The sequence below is a fragment of the Argopecten irradians genome, chromosome 4 (genome assembly GCF_041381155.1).
Source record: "Argopecten irradians isolate NY chromosome 4, Ai_NY, whole genome shotgun sequence".
Lineage (NCBI taxonomy): Eukaryota > Metazoa > Mollusca > Bivalvia > Pectinida > Pectinidae > Argopecten > Argopecten irradians.
The window spans coordinates 22,070,171-22,092,145 of record NC_091137.1 but is presented as its reverse complement, the minus strand read 5'-3'; the positions used below and the strand labels follow the sequence as shown (position 1 = coordinate 22,092,145).

The following is a 21,975-nucleotide window of genomic DNA, read 5'->3' as shown; positions in this document are numbered from 1 at the left end:
TGGGCCTCTTGTTATAGTGCTATATCACTGAAGCATTCCACCGAAGACACCAAGCAACACATCCCACACAGTCACATTATACTGGCAATAAGCGAACCAGTCGCCCTACCCCCTGTATGCGGAACGCTAAGCAGGAGTAGAAACTACCACTTTTAAAGACTTTGGTGTGTCTAGGCCAAGGGACAGAACCCAGAGCCTACCTCACATGGGCGAGCGCTCAACAAAAGGCCAAAAGTAAGGCAGTGACAAGGATCGAGATGCAAGAAAGAACAAAGTCAGTTTGGAAGAAAAGAAAAACAAGACCCTAAATTAAATCGCCTTTTACGATCATGCAATAGGGGCAGCAGGTACAATTTTGACGCCCTACCTGCAGGGCATTATAAACAACAACTTCTATGCTATTGGACTAATTTCAATGTAGCCCGAGATACTCTGGCCCTGACACCAGACTAAGACATTATGACAGACATCTATCTGTCATAATGTTTAAGTCTGGTGTCAGGGCCAGAGTATCTCGGGCTAATTTCAATGAAACTTTACAATAACAATGCCTTTATTTTCATGGTTGTCATGGTAACCAGGTAACTTTGCACAAGATTTGTAAAATGGCCAATAACTGATCATCCATTTTATTCTTCGAACCTTGTCAATACAGACACATCACGTGCTTTAATAACAGTTACTACGGAAACGTAATTAAGTAAAAGTTGTTCGCCATGGTCTCAAAAAGGAGTAGGAAGACGATTTTTATATTGTTTATTAAATAAGAATTCACATTCAAATGCCATTAATTTGAATTAAATCTGACCATTAATTTGAATTAAATCTGAAGTAGTGTAAGGTTGGTATATGTCTATAGGAATTATGTTTGCTGGTGTGGCCGATATCACCTAACTTTTCTCTACAAATGAAAGTGGGTGAACGATGTCATCAAAACGTTCTTTGTCGTTTACATTTGACTGATATTGATAAAATGACCTTTGAATCAATCCATTAGGCTACATTAAAATGTGTCTGAATATATGTTGACATTTTATAGAATTATAATAATTCAATCCTCAAGTCAACTTCGCTAGCCAAGGGTATTAGTCCGAGAGAATCGGACTAATACCCTTGGCTAGCAAAGTTGTCCTCCAGAGGGAGAATAATACTGTAATTTAAATATGCTCCACCGCCGACAGATCATAAATGATATTAATCATTTCAGCAATAATTGATGTTTAATCGTGTATATATATGCCTAATTAACACAAAAAATAATATAAATTAATTTATTTCGCCTTTGGTGCATGCGCATCACCTATAGGATATAGTGTAATGGCTTTTTTAGCCCACCATCATCAGATGGTGGGCTATTCAAATCGCCTTTCGTCCGTGGTCCGTCGTCCGTCCGTCCTTCCGTCCGTCCGTCCGTCCTTCCGTCCGTCCGTCCGTCCGTTAACAATTCTTGTTACCGCTATTTCTCTAAAAGTACTGAAGGGATCTTTCTCAAATTTCATATGTAGGTTCCCCTAGGACCCTAGTTGTGCATATTGTATTTTGGGACTGATCAGTCAACAAGATGGCCGCCAGGCAGCCATCTTGGATTTTGATAGTTAAAGTTTGTTACCGCTATTTCTCAGAAAGTACTTAAGGGATCTTTCTCAAATTTCATATGTAGGTTCCTCTAGGACCCTAGTTGTGCATATTGCATTTTGGGACTGATCGGTCAACAAGATGGCCGCCAGGTAGCCATCTTGGATTTTGATAGTTAAAGTTTGTTACCGCTATTTCTCAGAAAGCACTGAAGGGATCTTTCTCAAATTTCATATGTAGGTTCCCCTAGGACCCTAGTTGTGCATATTGTATTTTGGGACTGATCGGTCAACAAGATGGCCGCCAGGCAGCCATCTTGGATTTTGATAGTTAAAGTTTGTTACCGCTATTTCTCATAAAGTATTGAAGGGATCTTTCTCAAATTTCATATGTAGGTTCCCGTAGGACCCTAGTTGTGCATATTGCATTTTGGGACTGATCGGTCAACAAGATGGCCGACCAGCCGCCATCTTGGATTTTGATAGTTAAAGTTTGTTACCGCTAATTCTCAGAAAGTACTTAAGGGATCTTTCTCAAATTTCATATTTAGGTTCCCCTAGGACCCCAGTTGTGCATATTGCATTTTGGGACTGATCGGTCAACAAGATGGCCGACCAGCAGCCATCTTGGATTTTGATAGTTAAAGTTTGTTACCGCTATTTCTCAGAAAGCACTGAAGGGATCTTTCTCAAATTTCATATGTAGGTTCCCCTAGGACCCTAGTAGTGCATATTGCATTTTGGGACTGATCAGTCAACAAGATGGCCGCCAGGTAGCCATCTTGGATTTTGATAGTTAAAGTTTGTTACCACTATTTCTCAGAAAGCACTGAAGGGATCTTTCTCAAATTTCATATGTAGGTTCCCCTAGGACCCCAGTTGTGCATATTGCATTTTAGGACTGATCGGTCAACAAGATGGCCGCCAGGTAGCCATCTTGGATTTTGATAGTTAAAGTTTGTTACCGCTATTTTTCAGAAAGCACTGAAGGGATCTTTCTCAAATTTCATATGTAGGTTCCCCTAGGACCCCAGTTGTGCATATTACATTTTGGGACTGATCGGTCAACAAGATGGCCGACTGGTGGCCATCTTGGATTTTGATAGTTAAAGTTTGTTACCGCTATTTCTCAGAAAGTATTGAAGGGATTGTTCTCAAATATCATATGTAGGTTCCTCTAGGACCCTAGTTCTGCCTATTGCATTTTGCGACCACTGTCTTGGATTTTGATAGTTTAAAGTTTGAAAAGCAGAAAAAAGAAGTGTAAGTTTGAAAAGCAGAGAAAAGATCCCTCTTTCATTTGTCAGACATAGATCAATCTTTGGTGGGCGCCAAGATCCCTCTGGGATCTCTTGTTTCGGGATGCAATTAATTATTTTCATATTTTTAACTTGAAGTAAAATTAGAAGCTCAAACTTTTCAATGATGGTAATGGTGTAAAGTAAGTAATTTTTGTAACTGAAGAAAAATACTAAATCGTCTGCTCCTGTTTTTATAGTGAAAAAATACCATTTGTCAGCGATGGAGCATCTTTAAAAATGTCTCCTCTTTTACAAATTTTCAGCCTCTTGGGCATCCTCAGGTACATTCATCTTGAATTTCTTGATATGGTGATCATAAACATTATAATTAAACATATGTTCTCGAGGATGACGCTATAACTGAGGTCATCATGTATTGTTATAGAATTTCGTCGTCGGTGCTTTTGCGCCATGGATGAAAATAACACCATTTGATTAATGCAACTGAACAATGGAATCATAGTTACACAGATAAACCGAGAGTATCTCTATTCATGAAATAGTTAGAAAAAAAACCACGAAGATTTCATATTGCACAGTGTTTTGTTGATAAATGCATATTGTAAGTTTAGTGCAGCCCTGGTGGTTTTTGCGCATATCAGAAATGAAAAGAATAACCGTGTAAATGTACAAACTCGTGAATATAAAAACCACGAAGCGACAGGAAAAATCTTCAAATAAATTCTAGTGAATATTTTATTTCTTATTTATATTTGCTGCAAAATTTGTGATCATATCTTTATCAAAATCAGCAAGCAGGTAAAGAATGAAGTTTTTTTTAACGAATCTGATAATTTTGTGTGAATTTCGTATTACCAGATATTATCTAATCTTGATTCTTAAATTGTCGTTACATTTTGGTTAGCCCAATCACCTTCTGAAAAACTGAGTTTTGAAGACTTGTGATGTCATATATACTTACTTTACTGTATTTCGGGCAATTCTGTGATATTCCAAACTGTTTCAGAGGGTTTTGACTATAGTTTACACCGTGAAGTACTGACTCTGCAACATTTTAATCATTATCATAACTGTACGTTAGCAGAGACCCTTTCCGGAATATTAACATTGGCAATGCACAATTTATCATGACAGAAACTGCAGAGTATTATATCAATTATAAAAGGCAAGATTTAATTCAGAATGGAATAATCAATTGACAACTCGGTATTGATTTCACAATTTGATGTTACAACAGTTCATCAAAAATTCTTGAATCTCCGACAATTCCCACAGGGACGGGACAGCTGTTAGTATGATAAAACCCATATCAAGTAGAATGTGGATTTACTTAGAACGAATATACGTACCCGGCCTGCTATACCTTTCGGCCGGGTACGCATTGGTCCCTATGTGTCGTAGTGGAGCACTGCCTCCGAAAATCACTCGGGCACAGTTTTCTATATTTTTTGTAGGTTTCCAATTATTTTATGCGTATACATGCATTACATATCATTTTTGTCCAAAACAAACATAACTACCATTCTTAATATATACCGTACCGCTCACACAACGTCATATTCACAATTTCTGGACTTACCGTAAAAATCCCCTTCAGAAAGACCTTCATATGTATTACGTAAAAAAATAATGCCTCGGTGGGAATTTGATAATCTATGTGGTTCAGTTTTATTGCCTAGTAAGTAAGCGATATCGAACAAGTAAGATAAAATGCAAATAAACGTTTTATAACGGTTTGCATAATCATTACTTTGCTCCATTAGCAGTAATAGGCACCAATTGTAGCTCTTAAGACGACACCATTTTCTGTCTAAAAGTCTTTTGAGCTACAATATTGCAGCTAGGATTTACTGTGCTCTATCCCCACTGGATTTGAAGGGTATTAACATTAATGGCCAGAAGCTTAAATTGGACTATCATTCATGGACAAAGTTTTGAACAATCATATTCATGGACAAAGTTTTGGTCAATAATATTCATGGACAAAGTTTTGGTCAATCATATTCATGGATAAAAGTTTGGACAATCATTTTCACGGACAAAATTTAGGACAATCATTTTCACAGATAAAAGTTTTGGTCAATCATTTTCACGGACAAAAGCTTAAGACAATAACATACATGGATGTCCCTCAAACAGGAAAAATGCAAATCTATCATAGGAATGACACATCTAATCATCTTTACTCGATTCAAGGAGGCAGGTATCCTCCGTTTTCCGGGGGTTCCGATCACATACGATCTCTACACCCCTGGACTATCTCATAATAAAACTGGATGCAACAGAACAGATAGAGCCGTATAACGGTACATTGTGGTTGACTGTGGCTTGGGCGTCGCTCTATCTGTAGTCTAAAGGAAATCTTTGCTAGCCTGGGATTGGTCAAATGTTTTCCGCTGAGCTGCCTTCAATTGTCCAGGGATGTAGATATCGTAAGTGATCGGAACCCCTGGAGTATCGAGGATGGGAGGCAGGGAGACAACAACCTAGAAACTTGGAAAAAGACCTACAGAAGAAAAGTATATTAAAAGCGGTTTAGAACCAAGCTACGTGAAACCTTTTTCAAACCATGACACTGAAAACCTGAATAGTTTACCATCAACTGTAGTCAGTGTTAAAACTCCGAACCCCTTTAAATCTCGTCTGAACACAACATGGAAAAAACAAAACACATTTCAAAATTTATTAGTAGCCATACCGGTATAACGTCAACAACGGTGAGTTACAGTGAGTAAAAATATTTGGTCAATCATATCTAAGGTCAAAAGATTTAGACATGGTCAAAAGCATTTGTCAATCATATTTATGGTCAAAAACTTTAGATATTAACAAAAAACTTTGTCAATCATTTTCATGAACAAAAGTTTTTTACAACCATTTTTATGAACAAAAGGTATTTTGAAAATTCAACAACTTTTCTTGAGAAAATCGTATTTTATTCATTGATCAAGAAGTACAAGTTTAGACAGTTGATTTGCACTGTATGAAAGGCATATAACATTAGGATGAAAATTCTGATTCAGTTCTAAATACAGTAACCAACGAAAAGCGGTTACATGAAAGAAGATTTTAAATTAATTTCGCATTAATTTATCTGTGTTTTATTAGATATGTTCATGCCAAACGCTAAAACTTCCTTAGTTTTGTTCATATCCATATTTTCCTCGTAGATACATAAAAATACGCTCGAAATTATTATTAATATAACTACATGTTACTGTATCACATGAACGTAGACATTTTGCGTTCTTACTAATGCATCCTTGTCTAACCAAGAACACATGGTATGCATGCTTTTTGCAAAATAGTCACCTTCCTTTAAAAAAGTTTTAAAGTAGAAACGTTCATTTTGTTGTAACATGTATAAATGATGTGTTAGTAGTAGAAAGAATTGCTTGTATAACGAAATATAATGTTCTCCAGTCGAAGCGCCTTCTGTCACAGTAGAATACAATGCTATATTTGTATTGCTTACCGCATTGGATAAATTACGAGAGAATGAAGATACATAATGCTTTATTCTCGTGTCAGTATTATTTATAAATAAACTGGACTTAAATTGCACAATATGTACAATTTCCTTCCCCTGAAAATCTCTGTTGTATAGTACGCACCTATATCCGAGCCATGTAATCCTTCTATAAGTTATGTTATAACAATTTATTTCGCAATCAAAGTAAAATCAATTAACGTTTAATTCTTTTAGAGATGATACTGCCTAAGACACCCAATGTGATTATAAACTCGCCTGTTCACGGCTTGTTCATTGTCTCCGTTGCCTGAACACAATCCAGGCATACGTAGTACTTTGTAAATGAAGCTATGAACATATATCTTCTAATCAGATTAGAAGACACCCTGTTCTATTTCACACCATCATAAAGCACATGTTCCAAAGTTTGGTAAATTTTACATGTATTGTACATAACGAAAATGAAGATAATGACAGAGGTTGCAATCAAAACGTAACGTAGTATTGGTTTACTGATTACATACTACCGTTAACCATGTGTTGAAACATCAATGATTGGACATTGATACTTAGAGCTTTTGATTTGAATTCTAAGACACAATTAATGACATCAATTTTGTATTTCAATTTTCATTGCATGTTTTAATGATTTGAAGTAACATTTTTGAACCAGTCGATAGATTTTTGTTTAATTCCCGTCACAATATTTTTGTGGAAATCTGTTGATTGAAGCAAGGCAACCTTCTGATCCAGTCTGACAGCTAAAGGCAGAAATCTTTTGTTATACCTGAAAAAAACAATAAGTGAATATTAGAACAATTAATTAATGTACCTTCTGGAAACAAGTTTTGGTTAAATGTTTTATCCCAGGACTATGCATCTTTCAGAATGGAAAAAAAAAATCATGTGATAGACTCCATAGCAGTTGATTATCGTTCATACCCCAGATGTGAAAACACCTACGACGCCTCTCATTGTGCAGCCCCAACCGGTTTTATTCGGATTAGTTGCATGTGAGATTCGACTCCGGATTGTATTTAAAGTATAGTTCGTTTGGCCTAAAGTATTAAATAGACTATTGACTTTCTATTTAGACACTACACAATAGTTGGTAATGAAATTCTGGGTTCATCCATTATCGCGAAGTTAAGTACCTCGCCAAATTTATCAAATTGATGTTTTCATATATTATAGCCTGTCGTATAAATAACGCATTTAAATTCTACACAGAGAATCCGCGGAAATAGTAATTTTGAAATAAAACAACTAATAATTAACTTTTACATCAACTCGAATCAAACTGTTCCAAACAATGTGCTGTTACGGAATAATGTTGGCATTATAAATATTATATCAATATTTTACCTCGATATATAAACAATACCGACTTTAACTACAATAACTTTTATCTATTAGTCTGTTTTATGCTTTAAAAAGTATCCAGTTATGCTCATACACCTATCAGAACATCATCGGTATTCAATATTCAAGGGTCATTAAATAATCTTAAAGTTAAGTTTAGACTTTGCCAATGAAACATGCCGTAACATTTTTGTAGCATTAATTGCGATTGGCTAGGTCTAAACGTGAGACTGTTTTACACTTAAGAAAGTTTCGTGATTTTGGAGCTAGGGGTCACTGTCACTGTCGTACCATCTATCCCTGGAATATGTCATTGCAAAACTGAAGGCTATGTGTCCGACAATGCATGCATGAGCTTATAGTTCGTTGTTCTCTGTAAATCTTCAAAAGAAATCTCTGTATATACTTCTGATTAGTCAATTTTTCTCCTTAAATGCCTTCAGATTAACTTTGACATATCCAAGCATCGAATGTAACGGCAGTGATAAAAATCCCTGGAATACAGAGGATGTTATCATAATCCATCCGCAATTCTGCTTACATATTGCTGGTCGGACGTATGCGTCGGATGCCCTTTCGAAAGTCCTCTTGCTGTGTTGATGTTCACAAGCTTTTACACAGTCTTGGTATTTCGCTATCATGCCGAGAAGATCTCCACGGACCGGCTTTAGCCATGGGTATTTCTCAGAGGCCGCAACTAGTGACTTAACAAACGTCTCAAATGACATATCTGTAAATTGAGAACGACACTTTTAGGAGAAAACTTATATACAGGTATAATTGCTTAATGCACTTCATGGCAACTCTCCTAGAGATTCATAACTCATACCAATGTGAAAAATGGATCATATTGGCCATTTTCACCCGATTTTCACCCAATTGTCATGTAAAATACATTCCTTAACTTTGCAAATATCTTACAGACATATGATAACCTCTAATTACATTCAAAAGATTGCTATTATTATCTCTCCTGTTTCTTCAAAATGAAATACAAATCAAAATTGCAAATTATTTGTACATACTCAGGAAGTTACCATTAAGAATAAAATGAAGAGAATTTTGCTTTAAGTTTAAACATGAATAGTTTTGGTGTTTGGTAAAATTTAAAAAAAAAGTGCTAGCCATTACAAATTACATGTACAAATCACGCGATGCACGAATTGTGTCGCCTGCACTTTTGAAATAATCATTGAATAATCTTGTTAAAATGATAGATCGGCCATAACGGTGAACGTTTCAAAACGTATTTATACACAGTATATGTAGGATTGCATTGTCTATTACAGAAATAAATACAGCTATTTCTACGTTAATCATCAGCCATATATCGCAGCCTAAGACATTGACTTGACTTATAGCCCATTACTGCCCCCGACGGCCAATCACGTTTTACTCCCGCGCCAAATTTACTGGTATCGTCTGCCAATTTCAAAGTCTATTATAACCTAATTAGTGCTAAACAGATTGTCAAAGCACAATCACAGAACGACAAGAGAATAGCACTAGGTGCAGAAGGGTCCAAACGACATTGTCGGATTATCGTCAACTCGACAACTTCTATGGTATATCTCATTGCCGGTTATAATTAATTTTGTTTAGCATCAGTCTAGTTATAAAATATGTACAATTAGAAACTGCTTCTAGGAAATATGGATTCATGAGTGAAATTTGAGATTCGGTTTATTTATAATAAATGATATATGCGAGTAAATCGTAATTCAAAGGATACATGTTTTTAAAATCCTGAAGTCAATGGTACGATGATGCAGTATTCAGCAACTTACTCTCTTGAATGATTGCATAAACAAACTGAAATCGAATATGCACAATCAATGACGAAGCTACCATATTGTTTATGGATGATCTTAATTTGGTTGTATTGTTTTCCTGTTTTCCAGTCAAGTTTGATTTTTTCTGCTGCAAAACTTATATTTGTCTAGCACCATTCAAAAGTTTGCTTCATTTTGAAGTAAAATTTTGTAACACGTATTTTCCTGTGTGTAAAAATTAAATGAGACTCCTGTCCAATCTGACATTAATTTGTAAGTAATATATTGAGCCCCATACATTGAAGCATTTGTAGGTAACAGACAGTTCCCCTCAGAAGTGTTTACAGGTGTAAATACTTGCCCTGTTTTCCTATCCGTTTGGACATGGTGTGCCACACATTTTTCAACGTTTGTAGATTTGGCGTTGACGACTCACATCTGCCTTCACACAAAGATCGGGCGACCGCCGCCTCACAGTAAACACTTAGGACTATAACGAGGATGACAGTAGCACTGTAAATCTGTCTTATCGTGTGGGTTTTCATTACCTGAAAATGAAAAAAATAGACGAAGTCGTGATTAAAAAAATGAAAAGTAGTACAAAAACTACATAACTATATGTTAGTCATCGATCCTTTAAAACTCGAAGACCATGCTGAATTCGATATAATTTGTTGGTACCCTTCAATTTGTTCAATATACACACAAGTACACTTAATCTAAATACTAAGGATAATTCGAAGTGTGAATATGTTCCCATCGACTTCGAGTTAGCAAGGTTTTAATGACCTCGAGTTTACAATATTTTAATGACCTCGAGTTAACAAGATATAATGAAGATTTTTCGAATTTATTTCGCGGGAAATCATTGTAGTAAAATTGCAATAAAACATCAAGGTTTAAGAGAAAAATACTATTTCATACAGGATCATGGCAAGCATCGGGTTTTACCACAATGGAAAAAGTCTTAAAATCTATATCCTTACAGTAAGTTCCAATTACACAGAAAATGTCACAGTTAACGGCAAAAATTGTGGACTCTTTTCAATTTTAAAAGCTGCATTTCTATTACTTTTCTGTCATAAAGAATAATCAATAGTCTACAAAATGCTTTTAATATTATGTACACTATGCTCTTTAAAGCCAGTGCAAAACGTTCATTTGAGGGAGATGATAAATGGGTTTTTCCTTGTATTAATTCATACTACAAAACACAAAACATATGTTTTTGTAAAACAAATTACAGAGATAATAGCTAACTTAAACGACAAGTTTTTGATTAGAATACTTATTTACATATCTTAATAGCTTTCAATGTGCATTAAAAACCATAACGACAATTGAAGATTGGACTAATATTTTTTACTGTCGTTACAGTCTATTTCGTTTTCCCCAGAGATATTAAATTTCAGATTGTGTATTAACTCCAGATATCAGACATGTGAAGAAGAAGTCATTTTGAATTAACGACCAATTGATCAAAAGTGCTAAACGAAGACGCTTCAACATTAAATGCAATATTAAATGTAGGTAACATCCAAATAATTACCTAAGTTTTATTTTGTATCAGTATTCAATATTCAAGAAAGAAGGGGAAGATAGAGAAAAAAACGATTTTATAGAATAATCTAGTAGTTTGACACATGTGTGTTTCATTTAAAGACTACTGATTTTTTAGCAGCCTGTGTCCATACAGAGGTGACATATTTGATACAAATGTATGTATGTAATGTAAAACCAAAACTAGCGTAGAGAAATTGAGTCAAATGAGATGTTCTGCCATGTTCTGGTTAAGTCTGGTTTTCAAATTACGTTGAATAATGTGTTTCTGGTTTCTAGAGTAAGTAAAGTTTAAGGGAAACAGAAAAATTTAGAAAATAAAAAAGTAAAGAAAATTCATGTTGCTTATTCCTCAACATATTTAAACAAATATTTTTGCATGGATTTATAATTTGTAACATGCAGAATATCAAATTTCTCACGAGAAAAATGCCATGAAAATGACCGTCATTTAGGCCAAACCAATATTGGTTAATGATAAGGTTTTCAAATCTGACATTTCCTTTGGTAGTTTCTATAAGCGATTAATTCGCTGATGAATATTGACAGAGTATCATTTCCGTCAAATGATTAGAAAGAATCATAAAGGATGTTTATATAGACTGTGGTTATAAAGAATCATAAAGGATGTTTATAAGGGCTGTGTTTATAAAGAATCATTAAGGATGTTTTTATAGGCTGTGTTTATAAAGAATCATAAAGGATGTTTTTATAGGCTGTGGTTATAAAGAATCATAAAGGATGTTTATATAGGCTGTGTTTATAAATAATCATAAAGGATGTTTATATAGGCTGTGTTTATAAATAATCATAATGGATGTTTTTATAGGCTGTGTTTATAAATAATCATAATGGATGTTTTTATAGGCTGTGTTTATAAAGAATCATAAAGGATGTTTTTATAGGCTGTGTTTATAAAGAATCATAAAGGATGTTTTTATAGGCTGTGTTTATAAAGAATCATAAAGGATGTTTCTATAGGCTGTGTTTATAAATAATCATAAAGGATGTTTTTATAGGCTGTGTTTATAAATAATCATAATGGATGTTTTTATAGGCTGTGTTTATAAGTAATCATAAAGGATGTTTATATAGGCTGTGTTTATAAAGAATCATAAAGGATGTTTTTATAGGCTGTGTTTATAAAGAATCAGAAAGGATGTTTATATAGGCTGTGTTTATAAATAATCATAAAGGTTGTTTTTATAGGCTGTGTTTATAGAGAATCATAAAGGATGTTTATATAGGCTGTGTTTATAAATAATCATAAAGGATGTTTATGTAGGCTGTGTTTATAAATAATCATAATGGATGTTTTTATAGGCTGTGTTTATAGAGAATCATAAAGGATGTTTTTATAGGCTGTGGTTATAAGTAATCATAAAGGATGTTTATATAGGCTGTGTTTATAAAGAATCATAAAGGACATTTTATAGGCTGTGTTTATAAGTAATCATAAAGGATGTTTATATAGGCTGTGTTTATAAATAATCATAAAGGTTGTTTTTATAGGCTGTGTTTATAGAGAATCGTAAAGGATGTTTATATAGGCTGTGTTTATAAATAATCATAAAGGATGTTTATGTAGGCTGTGGTTATAAGTAATCATAAAGGATGTTGTTATAGGCTGTGTTTATAAAGAATCATAAAGGATTTTTAAACAGGCTGTGCTTATAAATAATCATAAAGGTTGTTTTTATAGGCTGTGTTTATAGAGAATCATAAAGGATGTTTATATAGGCTGTGTTTATAAAGAATCATAAAGGATGTTTTTATAGGCTGTGTTTATAAAGAATCATAAAGGATATTTTTTTAGGCTGTGTTTATAAAGAATCTTAAAGGATGTTTTTGTAGGCTGTGTTTATAAATAAACATAAAGCATGTTTTTATAGACTGCGTTTATAAAGAATCGTGAAGGATGTTTTTATATGCTGTGTATATAGCCTCGCATAGAAGTGTTGTATTGATATACGAATTATTTCATATTGATGACGTCACATGATATTTACTGAACTCATAATAGTATAGTATCCAATACGCGGATTACAAAATACATAATCGACGTGGGTGACTAATAGGTATATTTATTACATGATTTGTTTACACCAATTTATATATGAGGAAATATAATGTTTTCAACTATTATCCCGACTGTTCGATAAAACCTTGTTATATTGCACAGTTCGAAGTTATATTGCACGCTTCTTTTGAAACGGAATATTGCTCGGTTCGAGATGTTATAATGCATGGCTTTAGGAACACATCGCTCTAGTTTTCTAGCTTTGTAAATAACTTCCGAGGAAGTGAGTTACGTTATAATGACGTCACAAAGGTTCACGCTCAATTTCGCGCTAGCTTTATAGATCTCGAATCCGGCACGTCCATTAGACGTATATTTATCATAACTATGGCTATATAAGAAATGTCCATTAGACGGATAGAGATTATAACTAGAGATATATAGGGAATGTCCATTAGACGGATAGACATTATAACTAAGGATATATATAGGTAATGTCAATTGTTATAATGATAAAAAAATACATGCACCTAATTAGTCCGCTAAACATGCCTATATTATTAGTTTTTGTTTCCAATTTTTCCTTATTATAAAATCTACATATTAGGCCAATATTTTTTTAAAAGCATAGTAATATAATAATATTGGCAGGTTTAGCGGACTAGTACCTTATAGCTTGACAAATGAAAATTAAATAATTGTAGAAGCAAGTATAAAACCATATAATATAATGCAAACTCTTCTTTATAGCTACAAAAAACTGTACAGTATATGAATATTTACACTTAGAAACTCTTCCAAATACTTCTGCATACGTTTCAACGTTTATTAGATTTAACACAGTAATCAGGAACTTGTAGTCGATAAATTGGTGTTTTCAGTCGATAGCAGAAATGTCCATTAGACAGATGAGATATCCTTCGGTTAAATGTTCCCGCATCGCGCATGCACATAGGGATTGTTTACACTCGCCGAAAGATAATAATATGAAATAGTAATTCGGTCGTTTCTATTTATTTTCAGTTTTTCTCCATTTTGAACAAAATGGTTATACAAACTTTTAAATTTTCTTTTTTAACACAAAGTACACAACTTTTACAATTATTTTCAATACTATAATTCTTTTTAATCTTTTTGTATTACATGATTTTTTAACGATTTAGTCCCTTAAATGGTTATTGAAGAGCATATTAAACAAAGAATAATGTGTAGACTAGCTGATGATAATGTATTTTATTTCTGGTGTTGTTTTTTTCATACCATGGGACGAAGACGTTTTCAAACTTAAATTGCATATGATCAATATGATTATTTGTGATTTCGAAACTAAGTATAATGTATTGTACGACAGATATGCTAAAATGCATATACAACTTCTGTAAAGTATAAAAATAATAATAATAAATCCAACTAGAAACTAGAACAAGAAAAAAAAATTCCCGAAATAAATTAAAATCTTGTGAAGCAGCAAAACAAATTGCCATATGAAGTCTTCAATACTATGTGTAAACAAGAGAAGTTCAAAGAAATATGAACTTGTCAAGATAATGTTGAATAATTGTTGCGTGAACGAAATTATTTTATCTTGTAAGAATAACTAAAATGATTGCATCTTCCGTTATTTAGCAATAATACTTCCTTACATTGAACAATAGTGTTCCAAATATTTTTGTAAAGCAAAAAGCATCAAAATGGAAAAGATATTCAAATTCCGCAATTAAAGAAAGGTTTGAGTGAGATTGGCACGTTTAGATACAAAGGGTCATTAACGAAAATACTAAGCTTTCTTTTATCTTATGTGAAAAGAGAATACATATAATGTTAGGTCCTTAACGAAAATATTAAGCTTTCTTTTATCCTATGTGAAAAGATAATACATATAATGTTATTACGTTGTAGGGTTATTACACTGCTTTAAATATGAGTATTGGATACAAATTAATGACTGGCATTGTTATATCGGTATCAATGACGAAAACTATCATATTTGTTCCAAATATTTTCGTCAAGTAAACAACACATTGGAAATGAAATACATATCTCACATTCAAATAACTTGCTTGTATTAAGCAATATAATAAGACAATACAATTTTAACAGATAAACGTATCAACATACCAAACTTACCTTAGCTAAAACGAAACAAAAAGCAGGAACGTAAAAGATGGCCTTAGAAAGAGGAATGACAGCGACAAGACCACGAAATATCATTGGTCCTATATATATACAAATTTTGAGGGAGTATCAAATTCAGACAAGTAGTGCGTGGGAATAATGTTATAGTTTCCGATGTCTAAACTCTATTGGGAAATCTAAAAACATGCCATAAAGACTATAATTCAAATGAAATCATTTGTTGGTAGTTACACTAACTGGAGGGTTGTCTCATTTCAACTTCATAAATGATTGAAATACATGCATGGTGACTTAATGACCAGAAATTGAATGAACGAATATGGCGATACTTGTAGTGTGCTGTAAATTTCAATCGGCTACCATACTATCAAGGTTAGTATGGTCGATTGGGAGGTAATAGAGGCGGCCATGCACGAACACGGATTAACAAAAGAACTTCATAAAGTGCTTTCAATTTCACTATTTGTTAAACACAATTTTCATATCATTTTTTATTTGATTTTTATTTTACCATCTAAAAACCATTTAAGCATTTAAATTTAAATGATTTAGAGCCTTATTGTTGGAATTATATAACAATGATGAGAATATGATCGGACGTGTAGGAGTATTGTTAATTCCATTTTTGATATTCTCTACGGAAACACACCCTTGTACAATTTACATTTGGATTGCAGGTTTGCGTTCTGTGGAGCTGTTATGAGCGATGTTTTAATTTCTATTTATAGAGTCTGTAAATGACCGCTAATAGTGTAGCCGTCGATTGGTCGATGTCACAGAATCAAAGTTATCATTGTATCTGTCCCTGTTCTGCCATATTAGGAATTATTCAGTTGGTGATATCATCCGTGTTACAATCTTAGAAATAGTTCGTTTGGGTAGGAACGCCATTCTTTACGTATTATTGCTTTCCAAATATATCATATCACAATAGGTGGATGATGTGAATAACTTTATATAATGCCTATTACAGCGATATCCATTGACAGATATGTCCCTCTAACATTATTTCTTACAGGTAATATGCAAAAATATCAATTTAACAAAAATGTACTACTAATTTGTAACTCGTCATGTGATTTATTTGATTATATTAAATTATATTATTATCACGTATTACTTTTGGTATATTCTACTGAGCTAATTAGTATTGCATTGATTTACATATTTTAACATACATCCATTTTTTATGTGAAATATTTAAGTTCATCATCAAGTCATTTTATTTATGTTTTCCTATTGGAGAAACCAATTACGCAAAAAACATGGAACAAATTGTTTAGGAAACATGTTGATAATAAAGTACGAGCAATGCAGGTATGTTTTTGTTTTCAATGTTTCAGTGAAATTTTTCTCTTTAAGTTATGTCCTATCCTCCAGCTGGAATAATACTTACAGGGCTTCTCATCTCTTCTTTGATATTTTCTTCTTTGATTGTATAAATGTATTTTATTGTATGCTCATATTACTAAAGTTATAAATCTTCCTATAACAGGTAAATCAATATACATGTATCATAATTGTTATCCACTACCTCTATATCTTAGATGTCAATAACGGTGTATGTTTCATTTGTGAATGCTCTATAGATGTCAACCTGACATATCTTTAATGTCATTTCCTATTTATTGGTACATTGTAAGTCAGAATCATATCAAACCATTTCTGAATAAAACCTCTGCTAATACTTTGTACCATACATAAAAATGTATAAAATAATCGTATCAATTTCCAATTATCATATATATAGACAAGAAAGTTATGAGCCGTATGATGCTAAAACATAGATCAAATGGATATGGTGATATTCGCCTGTAACACGCGTCTTCATTCGAGAATGCAAACTGACGTCTCTGTCATAACTCCCACATTTTAATATTTACTATTATTCCACGAGCGTCTAGTGGTGATATGATAATACAATTCAAATATTGCCTAATAAATATTCTGATCCTAAAACATAATACAGCTCTATTTGACAAACGAGACAGGCTTCATTTAACATGGCTGTTGTGTTAAAAGCTTGATGCAATTTATGGATATCATGTTTCAAGAAACGTGATTCAGTTTTAAAGCAGTTTTTCTTGAGAGATTTCGATCAAACGAAAACAAATATACAGATTTAAAAGTGTTGTTACGTTATAACGTCAACCTATGATATATATCGATCACCTTTGTCGTCATCATGAAACTCCTACGTGCTATTTGGGACTATTTGCACATTAAAAGTTAACTCCTCTTTGGGTATGTATCCATTGTGATGTCATTATTTTGTGAATAAACTCGCGTCGTAAGAACTAGCTGTCGCTGATAGGCAAATGATACAAAAGAAAACATAAACTATGCATTAGAGGATTAAGTATAAATACTTCAAAACTTGAAATATCCGTGGGCCGTTTACAGGGAAGAAATCTGGGAACCGCAATGAACACTGGGAGATATTGGAAAAGTTTTATGACGTTAAACTCAATAACAGATGACGTCATAATCAACATACCGGTAAGAGGAGTAATATGCAGAATATATATTTGTGTCGTTATTTCCGGACTAATAAATCATCTCATGGACACCATAAACCAGTGCCAGCAAGACTCGTCAGCGATGCCTAGTGATGCTTAGAGGACGTCATACTCTTTATGTTGTTTTAGGACTCGTCAGGTAAGTATGAAGAACACATGTGTAGACATGTAAAATACATTATACAAGTGTGATAATGTTATAAGTCAAATTTATATAGGTAAAAATAAAGTTTACCTTTGTCGTGGTTCTAGGAATCACGTTAAAGATTATACAACTGTGGTGATATTTTAGGACTTGTCTGAAATGTTCCGTTCATCCAAGAATTTTCATTGAGCTTAAAGTTAGAAATTATTAATTTTCTTAATTCTTTAACAATGTAATTTTACCCTTCCCGTGCATTCTATGTTATTTTGTTGGTTTGTTACCTGATTTTAGTTTTAGTCGCTTTAACTTTCCATGATTTTGATCTTTAGTATCACTCGCTGATACACGAGTCCATGGAGGACAGATAAGCTGTACGGTAATGTAATAAGATTCGGATTACCTTACAATGTATGAATCATTGTGAGCCAATATTTAAAACCTGGGTTGATATCAGTATACTTTTGTACGACACATTAAAGGAGTTTGACTTCTTAATCACACACTGTTGATACGAAATATGGTTTCAAAACATGATAAATAACGTCTCTAAGAATTTGATTATAACTTGAAAACTTTATTATTTTGACTAACCCAATCATAAACCGCATAACAATTGAATTAGACAATTTTGACTTGTAAACGCTTACAATTTAGGGTTTTATAGCAAGTAAAAATATACGTTTTCCCATAGAATACGTTTCCCATGTACATGAATGTCTTGAGCTTAATACTGGTTGCTTATATCAGACCTATATACAAAATCGACGTTTTAATGTGAAAACTATGTTAACAGAATCAACATAACTATGAAAATATTTTCTAGTCTGCGAGACACATTTTTCAAAATTAAGTTTTTTTAGAGGAAAAAGAACAGTTTGTATTTTATATTCGGGTACCTTGTTGTTAATGAAAGCATGAAATAAAGTCAACAAATTCAACAATTACAATATACTGTTAACCAATAAGTTTTCACATATACTCCTTGTCGTCGTTATTGTCAATACATTTGTGAATATATAAATCCACGACCAAGAACCCTTCCTGACAATTGTGAATTCATATTTACGTTCATACAATATTTCTTGAAACATTTTGGTCGCGTTTGACCATGAGTTATTACGCGAAATTACGCCAAAATCTGTATGTCTATATGTTCTATTTATATATATATATTTAAGCATCCATAAGGATGTGCTCAAATATCAGTAACTATTTTTTTTTTTTTACTTTATGATAGTAGATTAAGACATTATTGAATAGTAGATATATAATAGATATCACAGGACAGGAACTTAGAGGTTATTTTCATCCTAACAATTAGTTGTAAATTAATTATCCTAAATGTTTTGTAATTAATTCTTTTTAATACATTTTTCTTTGTTTGTATACCAAATCTGACTTTGTAAATGGGAAATTCTTTTTTTCATACTATTATGAAAAATTCAGAGAATGGCGCGGAAACCTAACGTAATCGTGATATCATAATAGCGACATCGACGTTGCGTATTGATTCGGAAAAAATCCTTTGAAAAAATTATGAAATCGTCTTAAAATGTAGGTTGCCAAGAATTCGTTTTCATCCACCTCTAATATTAAGAAAAACTGAAATCAATGCTTAAATATAATATTTAGACAAGTATTATATATATGGTATGTTTGTAATATCTTTGCTTTAATAAATATGAATGTTAATACCGAACATTAAGTCACATGTAGCCAACAACATGATTATATTACATGTACGATTTTAACGCAAGCGCTCATCCAATTTTGTCAATCAACGAGGTTGAAAGTCTAGAATTGGGTCACAAAATTTTCACTTTTTAAAGATTTGGGTTATTAGATGAATCCGTTTTGATTATTGGTATGATAAATGGTTTTAGCGTGACGTTGTGTTGTACGTCGTTCATAAACCATTGGTAAATGTCAAAACGGGTGTCCTCTAGAGAAAGAAGTTACAAAAATTAAAATAATTTGAAGGACTTTTTTGCGAATTCTCGAACTCATTAACCATCCTCTGGCACATGGAATCAAAAGCCTGCTAAGTAAAACTTCATCTTGAATTTCCAATGTATTTTTTGAAAGTATGGAATTAATATTATTTAAATGTTTTCCTTTATTTTAATTTAATTTAATCTAACGTTAGCAAGAGCTCAAAATCAAAGCTAACAGTACTTTAGAGTAACTCAACTTTTTTTTATAAAATAGGTTTGTAAAGTCTGAAATCACACTTAACATTTTATAATTAGGATCACTTGAGGATGGTTTTAAACACCTACCTTTCTGAATTTGAAAAACATCAAAAGTGTGAAAAGGTTCCTGTCACTTCTTCAAAGCCTAGAGGATTGATTAGATTTCTGTTGGTATAAGTCCATTGGTTCTCTCCGTCTAAAAGGCGTGTAGTTGTCGTGTTAAAAGTATGGCCACGCTTCATATAGACGTGGAACACCCCCGCGCACACACACGCCAATGTGAATAGCTTAGCATCACCTAAGATATAGACTTATATCGTTATTCGCCCCCTCAGAAAGGTCATCCCCCAATGTCCTCCATCGAGGGACGAATTATTGAATACAATAGATAAAAACCACATTTTTACAGTCACAAAGGTGACAGAAATATCTATGGAAATAGACGATATATACTGTCATCATAGTTTACGATAAGACGTATATCATATCGGCTTTGTTTGTATATTAAGTTCTAATTGTGCTCAAATGTCATGTATGGGACGCATGCGCCATGGGATAGCTGTGACCAACATCATTTAACCTTTCGTGAGGTTATTTGACCGTAGGGATGTCCACATACCACAGAAACTTATTAGCGGTATCTAGGAAGTGCTGCGAATTCGGTTATATCGTTCATTTAGAAAATTAAATATTTATTACATTACATAGCGCCATTATCATGGGTGCAATAGACTATTGAGAAATTGTCGTTAAAGCGTTAGGTCAGTAGTTGACCATTGTCCCCAAAAGTTATGTCCCTTTCAATAATGGGATCTAGAAGTGAAGTCTATTATTCGTAATGTTTGGTTATAACAGGAAAATGCTCTTTATTCACACAACCCGATGAGTGTGTTTGATTGATCAACAGGTCAGCCCCCAAAAGACTTATGATAACGTTTCATCCGTGATAACTGATAACAATATCATGTGTCATGTAATAGCCAATCTTTAGAAACTCTTCCGGTGTATTATGCCAGCATTGGTACCTTCCAATGGTGACTTGATTATCGTAGTTGTCAGTACAATTACATTAGGACACAATTTAGACCCATCCCCTGTTTTGGTTTTTACCATGGGCTAATATCTACGGTTCGGTAAACAGCACGTGTAGTATTTGACAATATGCTTAAAGGATTAATGTCTAACCGATTTGTTTCCTCAGTGGTCGATATTGCTTAGGAAAATTAAGCGATTTAAACTATCAGTTTAATTATTATTCTTGTGGAAATATTTAACTTGTATTAATGTCATGATTTATAATTTGACGATTTTTTTTCAAAAACAAATGTTGCATTTACTTATTAAATTGGATATTATGCCAGGGAAGCGTATGTGTAGTCGCTATGTTTGGAATTCTAATATGAAACTATCGAGACATAGGAGTCGATAAAATACTTAAATCGTCCAACCTTCTTCTTTCGAGGGTCACGGTATTTTTTACTGTTAACTGATATCTCATGATACCCTCGGCAAATTTAGGGGGGGGGCATCTATTAGCTTAGCTTATCGGGATAGCGTTTCAACAGCCTGGTTTGTTAAGAAAGGGTAGTTTTCTCCCAAAGCTGACTCCGATTTCTCAAAGCAAAAGTGAAAACTTAAGTAAAAAGGAGTTTTTCTTCCTATGTATAACTTATATGTAAAGCAATGACTGAAGTCAGATTTCACCGGGGTCTGGAAGATAAATCGACAAGATAACTTAAACTCTCTTTTAGTCTTTTGTCCCTATAGACAGACATAACATAACAATTCATTGACTGAAGGAAGACAGTTTGATGGTAGCTAATAAATAGCTCATTAAATAATGATTGGATTTCCAATCCTAGCCTCATACACGCCAATGTAGATATATGTCACATTAATTGAGCTATCGTTTTCCCTTCAGGCTCGAATACTCCTCTTTCACCGTTTAATGAGCTTAGAAT

General features: G+C 33.3%; 1 protein-coding gene across 1 annotated transcript; it reads right to left on the bottom strand.

The window, feature by feature from the left end:
- Window positions 1-5,505: 5,505 nt before the first annotated feature.
- LOC138320963 (uncharacterized) lies at window positions 5,506-20,470 on the bottom strand. Its single transcript, XM_069264293.1, has 4 exons — window positions 20,102-20,470; window positions 9,804-9,990; window positions 8,212-8,400; window positions 5,506-7,095 (listed from the first exon to the last, which is right to left on the bottom strand). Exons 1-4 carry the CDS (start codon window positions 20,120-20,122, stop codon window positions 7,070-7,072), a joined length of 423 nt encoding a protein of 140 aa, XP_069120394.1. The 5' UTR covers window positions 20,123-20,470; the 3' UTR covers window positions 5,506-7,069.
- Window positions 20,471-21,975: the final 1,505 nt, after the last annotated feature.